The sequence below is a fragment of the Neodothiora populina genome (assembly GCF_041146345.1).
Source record: "Neodothiora populina strain CPC 39397 chromosome Unknown canker_contig_6, whole genome shotgun sequence".
Lineage (NCBI taxonomy): Eukaryota > Fungi > Ascomycota > Dothideomycetes > Dothideales > Dothioraceae > Neodothiora > Neodothiora populina.
In genome coordinates this window covers 625709-641554 of record NW_027191414.1, presented here as the reverse complement: position 1 = coordinate 641554, position 15846 = coordinate 625709, and the positions used below count along the sequence as shown (strand labels likewise).

Sequence of the window (15846 nt, the reverse complement as noted above, 5' to 3'; positions counted from 1 at the left end):
GCATAGTACAAGATCAGGGACGGTGCCTGAGCCTCTGGCACCGAGATTGTGAAAGAAGGGGAAAAAGCTGGGCGCGAGTTTCTCTACGCTGTGCACGGACCACCGGAAGCCTGGCTTGTTCTTGGTCAAAATGCCAAATGCCAAGACGCGGGTAGTGCCGCTTCGCACCTTGCACCACCGCTCGCTTGAATTTTGCGCTTCGTGCTGAACTTCGAAGTCCCGGACGTGACGACCAGTGAAGACGATAACACCCAGCCCACCCAGTTAATACCGGAGTCGACAAGTCAAAATGAGTGCGTCACATCGATCAGACAGACTACCTTGAGTGTCTGCGAGAACGGAGGAATATCTTGCTGACGGATTGCTATAGCCAAGGGTACCTCCAGTTTCGGCAAGCGCCACAACAAGACGCACGTTCTGTGCAGACGCTGCGGTATGTGACGAGAGCGATGAAAAGAAAGAGCAGGATACAGATGGGTAGCGATCAATGAGAATCGTCGTCTGCAGGGCTACTTGGTTGCCAGAAAGACAGAAGACTGATGGGAATGAACCTTACAGGCAGCCGCTCTCTCCACGTCCAGAAGCACACTTGCTCCAACTGCGGATACCCCAGCGCCTCCATCAGAAAGTGTATGTCTATCCCCCGATGAAAAAACCTCGAATCAATTCCACCTCGACGGAAGAACAACTCGAATCCGAGTCGCAAACTCTTCTCGGAACCACATGCAACACCCATCCAGGAGCACTCTATCTGACATGACCTCACAGACAACTGGGGCGAGAAGGCCAAGAGAAGAAAGACCACCGGTACCGGCCGTATGAGAACACTCAAGCTCGTCTCGCGCAAGTTCAGCAACGGCTTCCGCAACGGTACCCCCAAGGGTGCCCGTGGCCCCTCCAACCAGGCTTAAATCATGTCGTTCTGCAACAACAAAAAATGAAACCGGGAGGGGACTGTGAGTGCTTCGACAATCACCACACATTGGAACGGGAGTTTTTTTTATTTTCGGCAACGGCACAAGCGAAATTCAAAAGATTCGAGCAAAAAGAAAAGAGTTTTCCAACCTCGCTGTTTTTTGTTTTCTGCATGTGGATGTGAACATCTCGCTTCCTCTCAAACTCGCACGCGCACTAAGGACAAAACTGGTACAATGGCCGGGGATGACAAGGAAGGTTGAAGTGGCTGTGGTGTGTTCAGCATGGCTGCTCTACTGCGAGCGTCTCGGCGGCCTCAGTGACGACTAGTCAAGCCGTATATGAACTCTTCTTCAATGACCGAATGATTCGAGCATCTGTCCTCTGTCGTTTTGATCTTCGAGTGCGCTGCGTTGGTGCATTTCTAACAACACAGATCTCTGGCACACGACGACAACGACTGGAAAATCCCAACCTCCCAATGATGGTAAGCAATCTTCCTTCCGTTGCACATTCCACAGCTCTCCTCCTTCATCATGATGATCCACAATACCAATGCATAGTTCAACCGAATCTCTTTGAGGATAAACTATTCCATCATCTTTCGCTCCTATCTGATTGATTATACTATCTACCCTACTTTCACATTCTTGACACGCAAGCAAGCACATTATGCTAACGATGTCTCAAGAAACAGGGGTTTTGTCTTTGAATGCCGATTGACCCACCGCCTCCCGTATGCTCGTTCTGTACATGTGAAATGTTATGCCTCTGGACAGCCGTCGAACATCATCGAAATTACGTCTATGCGATTGAAGTTGCAGTCACAGACCTTCGCATCATCCTGCGACGATTGATCCTCCATGTGCATTTTATACTTGTGATCTGGACTTCACTTATTTTGCTATGACATACAATACACCCATACCAAATTTGCAGATTTAATCTTTTGTATGCACGCAAGTCGTTCAAGTCTTTCTAGTGATGTTCTTATCATCATAGGATCTCGATTTCAATTATGGATAGAGCAATGTGCTGCGCGTCAACTTCGTCCTAACAATCGTTCTTACTTTTCCTGCATTCCATTGGGAAGGATGCTTCGAACTATAATACTTCTACGTCGCCATGAAACCCTCAGCAGCAACCTTAGCCATCTCTCTCATCTCCTTCCTCTCCCGGTCTCCATCCCGCCCCTCCTTGACCAAGTCCCTCAACTCGCCCAATCTCTTCCCCAAAGCCCTGTCGTCTTTGTCTTTGCTGCTAGCACCATCACCATCACCCTCACCGTTATGATCAGCAGAAGAAGCCGAAGAAGCAAAATCCGCCTGAACGACTTTGATCATCCGACTAGTATCCTTGCCCGCACTAGCGAACACTCCCTCGCGCCTTGTGGAGAGCAAGATCCAGACCAGGTTCTGCAGCACGTCGCTGCCGCGTTTCATCTTCTTCATGCCGTCGAGTCGGTCTTGAATCCATGCGTGTTTGATGTCTTTGAGCTCGTCCGCGCTGAGTGAGGCTTCGACGCGCAGTTTGCGCGCTAGCCGTGCAGAGGCTGACTGTAGGTCTGGCAGAGACTTGATCGTTGGGGCTTTCGCGCTGCTGTTGCTGCTGTTGCTGCCGTTCGTGCTCGTCTCTGCCTTGTTACTGTTTCCGGTACTGCCGAGACTGTTTTCGAAGAATCGGTCGAGTTCTCTGACGTTGGTTCTGGTCGTCGGAAATAACTTGTGCAGCTCGATCTCGGAGATGATTTCTGGGAGTGTGAGTCGCCGGAAGGTGGTCTCTAGGATGTGCTCTGAGACTCGGGTCGCCAGGTCGGGGTTGTTGCTGTTTACTAGACTGCTTACGCCCGCGGTATAGAGGTTCAAGGGGCCGATTAGTTTGTTTCGGAGGAGGTGAGATAGGGCGGTCGCGGTGTTGGTTTGTAGCGCTGCGAGGGTGTTTTCGAATGCGGTTCTGATTGTCGAAGAGGATTGTGGTTGCGAAAGGATGACGCGGGTGAACGAGGTCGATGTCTTGGTTCTGGTCGTTGCTTCGTTAAGGTCTGTCAGAGTGGAAATGAAGGTGTCTGGTTCGTAACTTGGTTCTTGTCCTGGTGTTCGTGGTGCCCAGATTGAGGTTGCTACTTTGCTGGCGCTTTGGACTAGTTCTTCGATTCTGCTTGCTAAAACGTCTTCTCGCGCCAGGAGGGTGGCAGATGCCTCTGAGTCTCCCAGGCGTAACAGAAGTGCTTCCGGACGTCTCTCCCGCCACGCGGCTTCGATGGCGTCCAGTGAGGCACCGCTGGTGGACTCGACCTCGCAACACCCTTCTTCCTCCAACGCTCGTACTTTCTCTGCCATGGCTTGCTTCACAGCCATCTCCTCTTTTTCTCTGAGTGCTGAAAGCGCAGATTGTGGGGTGAAAAACACTTTGCCACCTTTCGTTTCCACGACTCCTTCAATGCCATTACCGTCTTCTTCCACAAGCGACTGACAAACCCCCACGAGCCACGAGTTAGATAGAGCCATGTCGCCCTTGAAGGCACTCACGTCGACGATCGCGTCCGAAGTCTCTCCCAACTCCTGCGCGATCGTTTCTCGCAACCTCTGTAGCCTTGACGCAGCCCAGATGAAGCCGTGCAAGTCTGTGATCTCACATCCCTCTATACTGCCCGCCAACAACTCTGCCGTCCTGGGACTTATATCCCATCGACCGAGTCCCGCCCATTCAGCTAATCTGACGCCACCCTGTCTCCCTTCCTCAAGGTCCAGCCTCAACGACTCGCGGACCTCGTTTTGTTGCTGCACGGAAAGGATGCGCTCTCTGTCTCTCGTGAAACAGATTCCAGCACCCTCGAGAAGCCATGATAAGTCTGAGGCTTTGTCTACGCCTAATTCAAGGGCGAGAGTAGATAGCGAAATGCTGGCATCTGACCGCAGGAGCAGATTGCTGAACCGCGCCCGGCTGAGTTCAGAGTGCAGCAGATTATTGCCTGAGCGACTGCGTATGAGATGGGCCTTTGGCTCCTGGACATCAGATGGAGAGGGAGACGAACAAGTCGCAGCTGCTGGACTTTTGAGTGGTTGGAGTTGTGATATCAGTGCTGCTATGTCCGAAGGCGTGAACATGGGTCCTTGCGTTGAAGCTGGTTTTGATCTGAACATTTTTTTTCTCTTTTGGAGATGAGGTGGTTTCTGGATACTATCCAGATCCTTTGTATCTCTATCTCTTTTATATTTCTTTCCCTTCGATATAGCAAAGAAGATATGATCCTGGATTTCTTGCTGTATTCGTATAGTGAAGATTCTTGTGTTCTCAAGCTTATTGCTTGTAATGATTTCGCCACTTCAAATAAAGTCGGGTTGAATGCAGCCTATCGCAAGATGTCCCTATAGAGCCGGAGACCGATACTTCTCTAAGCACATAATTGATATCTAATGAAGTAATCAGACATATGAACTCCCAGCAATTCAAGTAAAATGCAATACCTCATCGTTCTATCGCCAAAAAAGTGACCCACAGGGTCCTGTCTGCTTGCTCTTGGCGTCTCTGTCGACCGCCTCTACTAGAACTTTGGTAGAGACCAGACGTCGCAGCATCATGCCAATGATCTCGAATGAATGAACCACAACTCAGCTCAATCTGACTCGCGGTAGCAGTATTCCCGCTAGAACGTTAACGCACGGTCGATATGGTGTATTTCATTCAAGATGTCCATGGTACGAGACGTTGCGAAATCGAGTCTCTATGAAGTAGTGATAATAAGTGATTGTGTCAAGGTATTGTGAGGACGATGACTGAAAGGGCATGTAGGTGAATGCTTCGATGTCGTGATGGCATGACAATCCGTTATTCTCTTCGATCGACTGCTTCTTCGGTCGCGAGAGTGGCGATATGCGCATATGCATTTACTATGAGCAAGACGATTTGAGAATGTATACGCGTTCGATCCCACTTCTCCCGTGGTTGTTGCTCAAGTCATCTATTGGCATGGTTGGCTGAATTGCACAAGACTATGCAATTTGCAGTCCACCCCCGGTGGCTCCGTTCCTCTGTATGGAGCCAAGATACCCCTTGCCGCGCCTGATCTCTTGAACTCTTTCGATCTAAGAAGCATAGCCTAAAGGAGGTAGATTTCCCGCTGGCTTGTGATCACTATACAAGCCCAATGGAATCGAAGTCTCTCTTCTCCTCTCCAAATCAAATATTCCTCACCATACGCCCAACACTCCCTTCACTACACAGCATGGCAAAAGGAAACTCAGTCCTTTCAACAGAACCAAGATTCAATCCTTCCAATTTCTTCTTCTTCTCTCGTTCCATCCACTCATCAGCAGCGCTAGGTCTTCTGCTTCCGTCTTTGTCGGCCGTCAAGGTGATAATCGATCGTCTCTTCGGAGCAGGAGCGCGATAGCCTTTCGTCTTAGTAGGTGCATATCCGGGAGGCGGCACGGTCTGTGGCTTGTATACAGACGCTATGCAGGGTCTGTCGCCTCTGCTTGAGCCGGCGTAGCCGCGGGGCGCCATTGTGCTGCCTGGGACGTCTTTGAATGAGCCGACCTCGTAGAGTGGTATCTTAAGCTCAATATTGAGATCTTCGGCTGGGCTGGGAAACAGGAACACTGCTGTATTCTCTTGTAGTGTGGGAGGCACAAGAGTGGCTTTGGTGGAGCCTTGCTGGCTGATCTCTTTCCACACTGGAGGAGGTTCAGGGGTTGCGACGAGTGTGGGCTGTTGTGTCAAAGAAGTGTCTTTGCTGCCGGTAGTTACAGCAACCGCAGGCTTGATCTTGGCTCTGGACGCCCGTCGCCGAGCGGGTGCTTTCTTTGGTGCCAGCGTCGCTACTGGCTTGGGAGGTACAGAGGACGATTCTGCGACCTATTAGCTCTACCTTTCCTTTCTGATGAATGGTTAGCCATATCGTTACCAATACCAGCCGTGAATATGTTGGCGGCGTTGAAAGGGTTTTCGGTGTTATTTGTGTTTTGGTTATCGTCATCATTCGAAGCTGGAACCGGTGGTTGTGCTAATGGTTCTTATCAACATGTCGAAACTCCTATGTCCCTTGGGGCAGGCTACTTACGACTTGAGACAACAAATCTTGCTTCGAACTTTGGTGGGTATCTTCCATGTTCTTGTACGTAAGCACGCTGTTGGATGCACTTTGTCAGGCTTTAAGGAACATCAAACGTCCCAAAAGAAACTTACGACATAAAGCTTCCTCGCCTGTTCCTGATTAGATTTGATTTGCTTCTGCGAAGGATGTCCCTCAGGTGGCAACATCGCATGCGAGATCTTTGGTTTAGTTGGTGTTGTCAGATTCACCCGAGGCACCTGTGATCTGTTGGGTGAAGACATATATCCAGGCCATGGTGACCCATCAGGATCACGCACAGAGTATGATGCACCGGGAATAGGACTGTGATTCAAGTCGTGTTGGTTGACGGGCTGAGTACTGCTTGGCTGCATTTGTGAAGGTGTTTGTCCTCCTGCTCTGGCTGTTCTGACATTCTCTGGCTGCGCTACCGTGTTATTGTCGGATGGCATTGCGGAGGGAGTAAAGACAGGACTGCCATGAGGTACAGGCGTTCCACCAAGCGGACCTTGCTGAATTTGATAAGGGGATCTGTATGAGCTATCCCTATAATGAGGTACATCTGTGGGCGTCGATGTTGACTGCTGAAGCAGCCTTGGATATATTCCCTGCTCATACTGGTATACAGAGCGGTATGCACTGCCCACGGGGCGCTGCTGGTAAGAATACCTTGGGTACAACATATCTGGCCTTGAACTGGGATCGGTCGGAGCATTTTGTGACCGATCAGGAGAATTCATATGTTGGTCAGAATTTCTTTGTTCATTTGGCTTTTCGCCAGTTGTAACATTGATTGCATCACCGCTTTCGGTAGAACGCGCGAATGAAGTCCTTTGTTGAAAAGGGCTCGGCATGTAGGTAGGGTTTAATCCAATTCTGGTGATGTACGAGCCGGGGGCAACATTCGGTGGGCTCAAGAATGGTGAGGGCAAGTGAGTTACATTGCTAGCAGATTTAGGTCCTGCTTGGTCGCTCCAGTCTGGGTCTGCAGTTGACTCCACACTGTGGAGGGTCGCGCTGTTACTGTCAGATGAAAGTTGCTTCTGTTTCTTCAAAGGAGTTGTAGGAGAGGTGTCGCTGCGCTTCCGCTTTGTCACACCAGGAGCTTCACTGGACACATCTGCTTCAACAGTCAGGTGAATATGAAGAGAAAATTGGCAGACAAAACTTACTATGTGAAGTTGTGCCTCCATTGCTGCCAGTGAGTTGATTAGGTATCACAGTCTGACTATTGGTACCAGGCACAGCTGGAGTGGACGGCACTGGAAGGCGCCCAGGCAGCCTAAGTGGCATCGTTACCACTCGCTCAGCAGCGAGATTATGGAGAGAGACTTTGAAGTCTTTTCCAGTAAGGATGCAGTTGACAACAGCAAAGCGACATGCAGATGCTTTTGGAACTGTGCGAGTGATCCAAAAGATGAGTGATGAGGACAAGGAGCATTTACTGATGTGCAGCTCCGTGAATCGCTATAAATGAGCACGAGGTATCGTGTTCTTCTTCTTTAGCCCTTGCAACAAAATTGATGCTTGTGGATTCAGGTCTTGTGTGTTTGAGGCTTAAGAAGTGCTTTACAGAAGAGTGGAAATGTGGAGTGTGTTGTGGATGTAACATCGAACTGAACCAAGGCTCGTCGATGCGATCTACTTCACTTGCTGTGGCGATCAATGCACAGATTCGTAGAGAGATAATGCAAAGGGCACGAATCAACAGGCAAAAGAGATGTGTGGTTTGGCTCTACCTACGAACCATTACCTGATCACTCGGCATAAAAGACTTCTTCCAGGACCCTCCACCACCCACCATCAACACTGCTTTTCCCTCCGTCCAAGCTCTCCTGCATCTTATCAGTCACCTGCCACCACCTCTGGGTCTCTGGATCCGCAGCTGATTTCTTCATGTCACCGTCAAAGTCATCTCCGGTGTACTTGAAAGTAGCGAACAGGATGCCGCTCTTCTTGTCATAAAAGATGCTGTAGTCGTGGATGTTGGACTCCGAGATGCGCTTCAAGACACCGGGCCAGACATTTGCGTGGATCTTTATGTATTCGTCCGCGTATTCTGGCTTCAATCGAATTGATTGGCCTACACGGAGGACTGGCATATTGTGTCGACTGGTGTCATGTCAGCAGCAGCAACAAGGTCCGCCTACGTTCTGCATACCGTTACGTTGCTTACCTGGTGGTATGGAGAAAATGAGGAAGAGTCAACGAAGTAGTGAGGTTAGATAGACCTCGATCTCACGAGAAGTTCGCCTGTGAGGAATAACCCGAAGGCGGTTAGACTTTGGTCCCAATTGGCAGTCAGCGACTAGCTCCACCATAGAAAGTCTGGTTGCAAACGAGATAGCCTACAAACGCAATCTACACTAAAATCTCATCAATGCGTGTACGCGGTTCTGGCGCCAACGACACTTCGCATTGAGTATCAGGGAAGCACCTTGATCACGATCAACGACTCACTGCATGATGTGTCTGTACGTGCAGACAGACATAGGTGATGTGTCTTGAATATGATAGAGTGGCAAGGCTTGGCAGCCTGCAGCTTCTCCTGAAGCGGAGCTAAGAGAGTCATAAAAGCGTATGCACAGATGTACATATGCACAGATACTCGTACACGGATACACGTTTGTCAGATGAATTCGTGAGGCTCAGAGCTGGGCAGGCACTGTGCACTTGTACATAATGGATTTTGAGTTGATGCGGTGGCTCAGGTGGTAAGTAAGGTTGAAGAGGACCACTTCAGGAGGCTAAGCCCGATTGATGGAAAACGCGTCCAGCCTACTTGTCTAGTCCGACACCGAAGAAGCAGCAATAGTTGCATAGATTGGGGACAAACTTGGAACTGACTACAAGTACGATGGCCAACATCATGATCGTCTCGTCTTCCGTCCCTTTGTGGCGGGTAGATGGACAGTCTTCCGGCGGGCAAGGGGTCTGTGTGAGCAGAGGCGGACGGGCTGTTGACCGCCTGCGAGCTCGTTGGAAGTCTGCTCCTGCAGATGTGCAGGCTAAGGTGCAGAGGAAGGGTTCCTGTTACACACGACGGATACAACGTGCAGATGCACAATCGGGTGTTTTGTGTGTTTTTGACAGGACTTTTGTGTCACTTTCTTCCCGACGCCATCTTATTTAGTATTGCCAACAAGACCAGACAAGACGCGCTATCACATTAATTCAAACCACTACCTTTGTGCCTCGTGCCGCCCCGCAAAGTCGGAGACCAACAGCACTCGGTTCGTCCCGTCGGTCTCAAGCCTCAACCACCCAATCGTTGGCAGAAGCCCTTGTGAACCTTACCTCAGATCTCCAGATCAGGAGGCGACGATACTTGCTTGTAGCTGTTCTACAAACGAACTGACAGGGCAGAAAACAGAAAAAAAGGCATATCACATCAAACGGTCTCTTGTGCAGCACCGTTGCCCATCCATCAATCCTCTTCCGGCACGCACGCACGCACGCACGCACTTGACCAACTGTGGACCAATAAAGGGACCGGCTCAGGAGCAAGGAATCCGTGAATCCTCAAAAGACCGGTTAGTTCTAGACTTGGGGGCAGCTGGTGTTGTCATCACCTATTGTTGTCAATCTGCCAGGTAGCTGATATATGTCTCTTATCAGACAGACCGCTTACCGAAAGACCGCCATACATCTAGCTAGTGTCTTCATCTTGTCTTTGACGTCGACAAGAGCGCCTCGCCCAATCACTCCAAAATGGCAGCAGCGCCCGCTACTCAGTCCCTGAAAGTAGGCCATCGCAATGAAACTCGTCGAGCTCGGAATGAGCATGGAGCCTATGCTTATTGTTTTTTAATAGTGTGTTGTGACAGGAGACGGTGCCGTTGGAAAGGTGAGAGACCACGAAGCTTGATGGAGCTGGCCAGAGATGCTGACGCTGTTGATAGACCTGTCTGCTCATATCTTACACGACTAATGCATTCCCCGGCGAATACATTCCAACCGTGTATGACCGCTCATGATACACGCACACACAGAAACAGCTGTCTGACAATTTGTTGTAATGTAGCTTCGACAACTACTCGGCCAGTGTCATGGTCGATGGCAAGCCCATCAGTCTTGGACTCTGGGATACTGCTGGTCAAGAGGATTACGACAGACTGCGACCACTTTCTTATCCTCAAACCGACGTTTTCCTCATCTGCTTTTCCATTGTCAGCCCGCCGTCGTTTGACAACGTCAAGGCCAAGGTATGTTCGGCCCATCGTCCTGTTCTGCAGCCCGAAGCTGACACGCCATGCAGTGGTACCCCGAGATCGAGCATCACGCACCCGGCGTGCCCATCATCCTTGTCGGAACCAAGCTTGATTTAAGAGATGACGAGGGCACCAAGGAGGGACTCCGACAAAAGAAGATGGCGCCGATAACATACGAGCAAGCAGTCACTGTGGCCAAGGAGATCAAGGCTGTCAAGTACATGGAGTGCTCTGCCCTGACTCAAAGGAACCTCAAGAGCGTCTTCGACGAGGCCATCAGGTGGGTTATACCCGTGAACTTCTCATAACAATCGTCTGACATGAGCCGCAGAGCTGTTCTGAGCCCCCGCCCTACATCGAAGCCCAAGAAGTCCAAGTGTGTCATTCTCTGAGGGATATACTTATAACAAAGAAGCCGAAGGAGCAACGCCCAGCAACAACCCTCACACTATCGAATATCCGACCATCACATTTCCTCCCCAACCTCGAACGTACTTGCATCTTTCCCAGCATCATAGATCTCTCTTCAAACTCGATTTGCCTTAGTCTAGTCCCGGCGTGGCTGGCGTTGGATCAACGACTCTTTTCCTTTTTTTTCTTATATGTTTCTTGACTGGCAAGGACGCAGCGGACATGAACATGCAGACTCAAGGCGCAGATACCCCCCCTTTCAAACACCCATACACCGACCAACCCCGCTACCGTAGTACGCAACGTGCGCGCTTTCTTCTGCTCTCAAAAGGCATCACAGCGACACACAGCATGCGGAAATCGCAGGCTCGACGCAGGATATCGAAAACCCAGGTGTTCGCGCTCGGCGACTCAAGACAGCAAGTAAAGCGAACACGAGGAGGCGCGGGAAAGGAAGGCGAAGCAGGATCAGAGTCGGTCTTCCTCGAAGATTACGGACAGCCGAGCATATCTCAGTCGTCGTCTATTCTTGGAAACGTCTGAAATGGTTTTCGCCCTTTTTTGATCCCGCAACCTGAAACAACGCTGTAGATAGAACCCACCCACACATTTTCCCTCTCTACCACCCTCTTTTACCCCCACCTCTCACCACCACATCCGCCGAAATTGCCCTCGACCCATTTCAAGAAAGTAACCCTAATGTTAAGATTAAACCCCTTTGGTTTTGTCGGAAGTTGACAAAAGTGTCTGAGCTATGTACAGTGTGTCGTGAGTAATACTGTGCTGCAGATCGACGAGGAGTGTTCTGGATTGAATCGATATGCATCATAACTCATCATGAGCACACACATCTTGCATGAAGGTGGATGCTAATCCCCGTAGTCCGACAAAACAATGCTCGGGTACTTCGTAGTACGAGGAACAGTATTAGTGCAATCCGAGACAGCCCCCAAACCCAGCGACCGAGATATCTATGTTCTGAGCCTAGCCTAGAGTAGCCTAGAGTGGTAACAGACGAGGAACCGAAAGAATTGCTTCAGATATGAATATGGTTCTATTCTTTACTCTGGTCATACACCTTTCCCACGATACAGACAAGTGATACAGACGAGTGATACTTTAGTGATGATAGTCAAGCTAAGTATATACAGAGTTACACGAGTAGACAAGTTACAGGGACTTTCTTAATACCCTTGGTGGTAGGTGGTGTGGTGCGTATTTGTCTGACCCTGTGTATTTTTCTCTCCACACTTTCCACCTCCGGCGTTTGCGGAGAATAGACCCAAAGTTCAACCCGCCCCGACCTTTTCTGTTGGAGAAAGAAAAGAAAAAAAGTCTCAGACGCCTTGAATAACAAAAAAAAAGGAAACCCATTTTCCATCGTCTTTTTTCCATCGATCTGTCTCTTTTCATCTCAATTTCCTCCGAGAAATATCAAAGATAATTCCCCCCCAAGCGTCAGTGTTCCAAGCAAAGAAAAGGCAAAGGAAAAGCGAAACCGAAAATGTCTAAAAAGGACTCGAAGAAGCCTGTCGAAGTTGTTGAAGAAGCGACCGAGCCGACAACAGCAGCAGCAGCAGCAGCAGAAGAAGAAGCTCCATTGACGGGGAAAGCAAAGAAAGCCGCACGATCAGCCGAGAGGCACAAGAAGAGCAAGAAGAGCAGCAGCAAGACCGAAGAAGCAGCAGAATCGTCTGCTGCAGCGAAAGAGAGCGAAGATGCATCCAGCGACAAGAAGTCCCTGAAGCGCAAGCGCGACGGCAAGGAGGACGACGAGCCAGCCCCCGCAGTAGCTGCTTCAGAAGGCGCAGAAGAAGCCACCAACAGCAACACAAAGGGAAAGAAGCACAAGAAGCAGAAAAAGGGCAAATCCGCCAACTCGTCAACAGACGCAGACACGACCGACCCAAGCACCGCCGCCGCCGCCGCCGCAGCAGCACCCAAGAACAACCAGCGCTTCATAGTCTTCATCGGCAACCTGCCCTTCACCGCAACAACAGAGACGATAACCAAGCACTTCGCCTCGATAACCCCGTCGTCAATCCGACACATCACGGACCCAGCGACGAAAAAATCAAAAGGCTACGCCTTCCTCGAGTTCGACAACTACGACCGCATGAAGACGTGTCTGAAGCTGTACCACCACAGCCTGTTCGACAGCGGGGTCGGACCCGCGGAGAAGTCGCAGAGACGGATTAATGTCGAGCTCACGGCGGGAGGTGGGGGCAATAAATCCGAGGGCAGGAAGGAGAAGCTCAAGGAGAAGAATAAGAGGTTGGAGGAGCAGAGGAAGAGGCGCGCCGAGGCGGAGATGAAGTCTGAGGAGAGGAAGGAGAAGAAGAATAAGAAGTCGCTGCAGAATGGAGATAAGAAGGAGAAGAAGGTGGAGAGTGTGGAGGACGTGCCTGCGCAGGCGGATAGTGGGATTCACCCTGCGAGGTTGGCTATGTTGGGCAGGCGGTAGTTCCCTTTCTTTTCGCTTTCTATCTCGATATCCTGTCTCTCTTCTTCAAACTTTCGGAGTCTCTATCTAGATCTTTGGTCAAGAACAAGAAGAGGTGGAGCGGTATCTCGTCCGGACACAAACAAACACGATCAAAGCTCAACCGACGTCGAGCTCACTTGGCCTCTCTGCAAAGCAATGAGCGACTCTGTAACAATGCCTGACATTCTACTACCACATCTCTCTTTTTTTTTTCTCTATTCATTCAATCTTCCTTTCCCCAAAATGTAATTTCGCTTCTTCATCAGGTCCTCTTTTCGGCTCGACGACAGCGCAAGAGAAAGAGGAGAAATAGAGTGTCAGCTGTAAGGAAACTCGTATACACACATTCTTGGAATTTTCTAGTGTCTGCTACTGCTACTACTTTTTTCGCCATCCAATGATCCAAGGAAAGAAAACGAAAAAGAAACAGCCAAAAAAAAAAGAATCTAAGGCATCAACCTGCTAGGATCACGAGGGAACAACGACGCGAGTCTGACATTGGGCAGGCCCAACCACAACATGACGATTCTCTCGAGGCCGATACCGCCACCGGCGTGCGGTGGACATCCGTACCTGAAAGCGTTGACATAGTCGCGCAGACCGTCCGAGGTGGGGTCGACGGGGGTGACGCACTCCTTCATGCGTTTCTCCAAGAACTTGGCGTCGTGGATACGTTGAGCACCGGACAGGATCTCCTGGCCGCGCATGAAGAAGTCGTACGAGTTGGAGTAGCCGGCGTTGATGCCCAGCGGCGAGTCGTTGGGCTTGCCTGCGTTCTTGGGGTGTGCGGGACTCGTGTGCGCGGGCATGGTGTAGAAGGGGCGGATGTTGAGGGGGAATTCGTCGAGCACGTAAAAGTCGGAGCCGTATTTCTCCAGCACGAGCGCGCCGAGTCGCTTCTCGTCGGGCGTGCTCAGGTCGTCGTAGTCGCCGATCTCGACGCCGTCGTCGCGCAGCATCTGGATTCCCTCACGGAAGGGGATGCGCGGCACTTTGCCTGCCTCGGGCAGCTTGAACTCGTCGACGTGGTAGATGGACCGCACCAGGTCGGTCTCGGCCTTGTAGCGGGTCTTGAGGCCGTTGAAGATGAACAGCATCAGCCTCTCGAGGAGCTCGACGACCTCGTGGTAGTCCTCGTCGAACGTCGTCTCCAGATCGAGACCGGTGAACTCGGTCAAGTGACGAGCGGTGTTTGAGTTCTCGGCGCGGAAAATGGGACCGACCTCGAAGACGCTCTCGAAACGGGCAGCGATGAGCATTTGCTTGTAGAGCTGAGGTGACTGGGCCAGAAAGGCCTTTGTGGCGAAGTAGGTGACTTGGAAGATGTTGGCGCCGCCTTCCGAAGGGGAACCGAGCAGCTTGGGGGTCTGGATGCCGATGAAGCCGTTGTTGCGCAAAAACTCGGAGAAGAGAGCGACGACGCCGTCCTTGATGGCAAAGATGGCGCGGTTGTGCTTTCCTCGGAGATCGATGACACGGTTGTTCAGACGGGTGTTGAGAGTGACATTGGGCCGGCCCGAGGCATCTTCCTTCTCTTCCTCGCCCTCGACGGGGATGGCACGCTCGGCATCCTCGACCTGCATGGGCAGCTGCGAGTCGGCCTTTGCAACGATATAGAGCTTCTTGACGTGGATCTCGAGCTGGCTGATGGTTGCGCTCTTGACGGGCTCGGGCGTCTTCTTGACCAGACCATGAACAAGAACAACCGACTCTGCGGGAATGCCGCCGGCGAACTTGACCATCTGTCTGCTGAGCTTGTCACTGGCGGCAACGACGGACTGGATGGTGGCCATGCCCTGTCTGAAGACAAGAAAAGAGAGCTTTGCTGATTGGTTGCGGGCGTTGTCGACGACCGCTCTGAAGCAGACGTCGGGGCCGCCTGCCTCGTCCATGGAAGTCGTGTCCTTGTACTGCTCTGCGATCTCGGCCAGGTTCACGCGAGGGATTCCAGAGGGCACGTATTCGGTGGATCCGATCATGGGGAGCTCGCCGTAGTCTTCCTTGGAGACGTCTTCCGACTCTTGTGCCGTTTTCCGGGCCGCCTCTGCTGCTGCGCGCTTTGCCGCCTTCTCTGCCTTGTAGCGTGTTGGTTATTGTGTTTTTCTCATGCAGAATAGAAGAGAAGAAAGATACCTTTTCCTTTTCCTTTGCCGCCTTCTTCAGCGCATTCTTCGAAGGTCCCTTGTCACCTTCTGCTCCATCTCCTCCAGCAGCAGCGGCGGCGGCAGGAGTCTCTTCCTTGGGACGCTCAGGAATGGATTGAGCCGGCTTGGACTCCAATGCGTTCTGGTCGGCCATGACTGTGGATGATCAGTGGAATACCGGTATATGAGGATGTGTCATCGGGGAGATATAACAAAGATACAATAAAGATATATGACTCTTGGAGGGCGGGGCACAAGTTTCTTGACTGGATTCCTGGTGAGATGACTCTTGCTTGCCCGACGCATGACTCGCAGCTTTGTATCTGCGTCACCTTCACTTTCACTTCTGTGCATCACTTGACATGGCCTTATCAGGTGAGTCAATCAATACTTTTATTCAGGCAGATGGCAGACGTGTCAATGATGCTGAATCTTCACTTGTACAGAGTATACGGTCTAGCAGTCGCGCAACTCAGGCGACGAGATCAATTCGTTTGACTTCAGGAACATCTACAGGCCGTGAGTTTAAGCAGAAGAATAGACAAAAAGAAAAGAAAAAAAGGGTATCATCGTCCATCTCGTTCGCCATAACGCCCATGCCGTCCA

General features: G+C 51.0%; 6 protein-coding genes across 6 annotated transcripts; 3 read left to right on the top strand and 3 right to left on the bottom strand.

Annotated features, from left to right (window-relative positions):
• Window positions 1-289: 289 nt before the first annotated feature.
• On the top strand, window positions 290-911 carry AAFC00_005843 (60S ribosomal protein eL37; the record flags this gene model as incomplete). Its single annotated transcript, XM_069345692.1, has 4 exons — window positions 290-293; window positions 371-433; window positions 559-630; window positions 769-911. 4 exons carry the CDS (start codon window positions 290-292, stop codon window positions 909-911), a joined length of 282 nt encoding a protein of 93 aa, XP_069197890.1.
• A 1119-nt stretch (window positions 912-2030) lies between these two features.
• On the bottom strand, window positions 2031-4058 carry AAFC00_005842 (uncharacterized protein; the record flags this gene model as incomplete). Its single annotated transcript, XM_069345691.1, has 1 exon — window positions 2031-4058. The coding sequence occupies one exon, from the start codon at window positions 4056-4058 to the stop codon at window positions 2031-2033; it is 2028 nt and encodes a 675-aa protein (XP_069197889.1).
• A 3688-nt stretch (window positions 4059-7746) lies between these two features.
• On the bottom strand, window positions 7747-8091 carry AAFC00_005841 (uncharacterized protein; the record flags this gene model as incomplete). The annotated part of the gene is made up of 1 exon (XM_069345689.1): window positions 7747-8091. The coding sequence occupies one exon, from the start codon at window positions 8089-8091 to the stop codon at window positions 7747-7749; it is 345 nt and encodes a 114-aa protein (XP_069197888.1).
• Window positions 8092-9700: 1609 nt separating this feature from the next.
• Window positions 9701-10592, top strand: AAFC00_005840 (uncharacterized protein; the record flags this gene model as incomplete). Its single annotated transcript, XM_069345688.1, has 6 exons — window positions 9701-9733; window positions 9804-9836; window positions 9892-9950; window positions 10014-10194; window positions 10248-10480; window positions 10532-10592. The coding sequence occupies 6 exons, from the start codon at window positions 9701-9703 to the stop codon at window positions 10590-10592; spliced, it is 600 nt and encodes a 199-aa protein (XP_069197887.1).
• A 1523-nt stretch (window positions 10593-12115) lies between these two features.
• On the top strand, window positions 12116-13075 carry AAFC00_005839 (uncharacterized protein; the record flags this gene model as incomplete). Its single annotated transcript, XM_069345687.1, has 1 exon — window positions 12116-13075. The coding sequence occupies one exon, from the start codon at window positions 12116-12118 to the stop codon at window positions 13073-13075; it is 960 nt and encodes a 319-aa protein (XP_069197886.1).
• Window positions 13076-13542: 467 nt separating this feature from the next.
• Window positions 13543-15394, bottom strand: AAFC00_005838 (uncharacterized protein; the record flags this gene model as incomplete). Its single annotated transcript, XM_069345686.1, has 2 exons — window positions 13543-15171; window positions 15230-15394. The coding sequence occupies 2 exons, from the start codon at window positions 15392-15394 to the stop codon at window positions 13543-13545; spliced, it is 1794 nt and encodes a 597-aa protein (XP_069197885.1).
• Window positions 15395-15846: the final 452 nt, after the last annotated feature.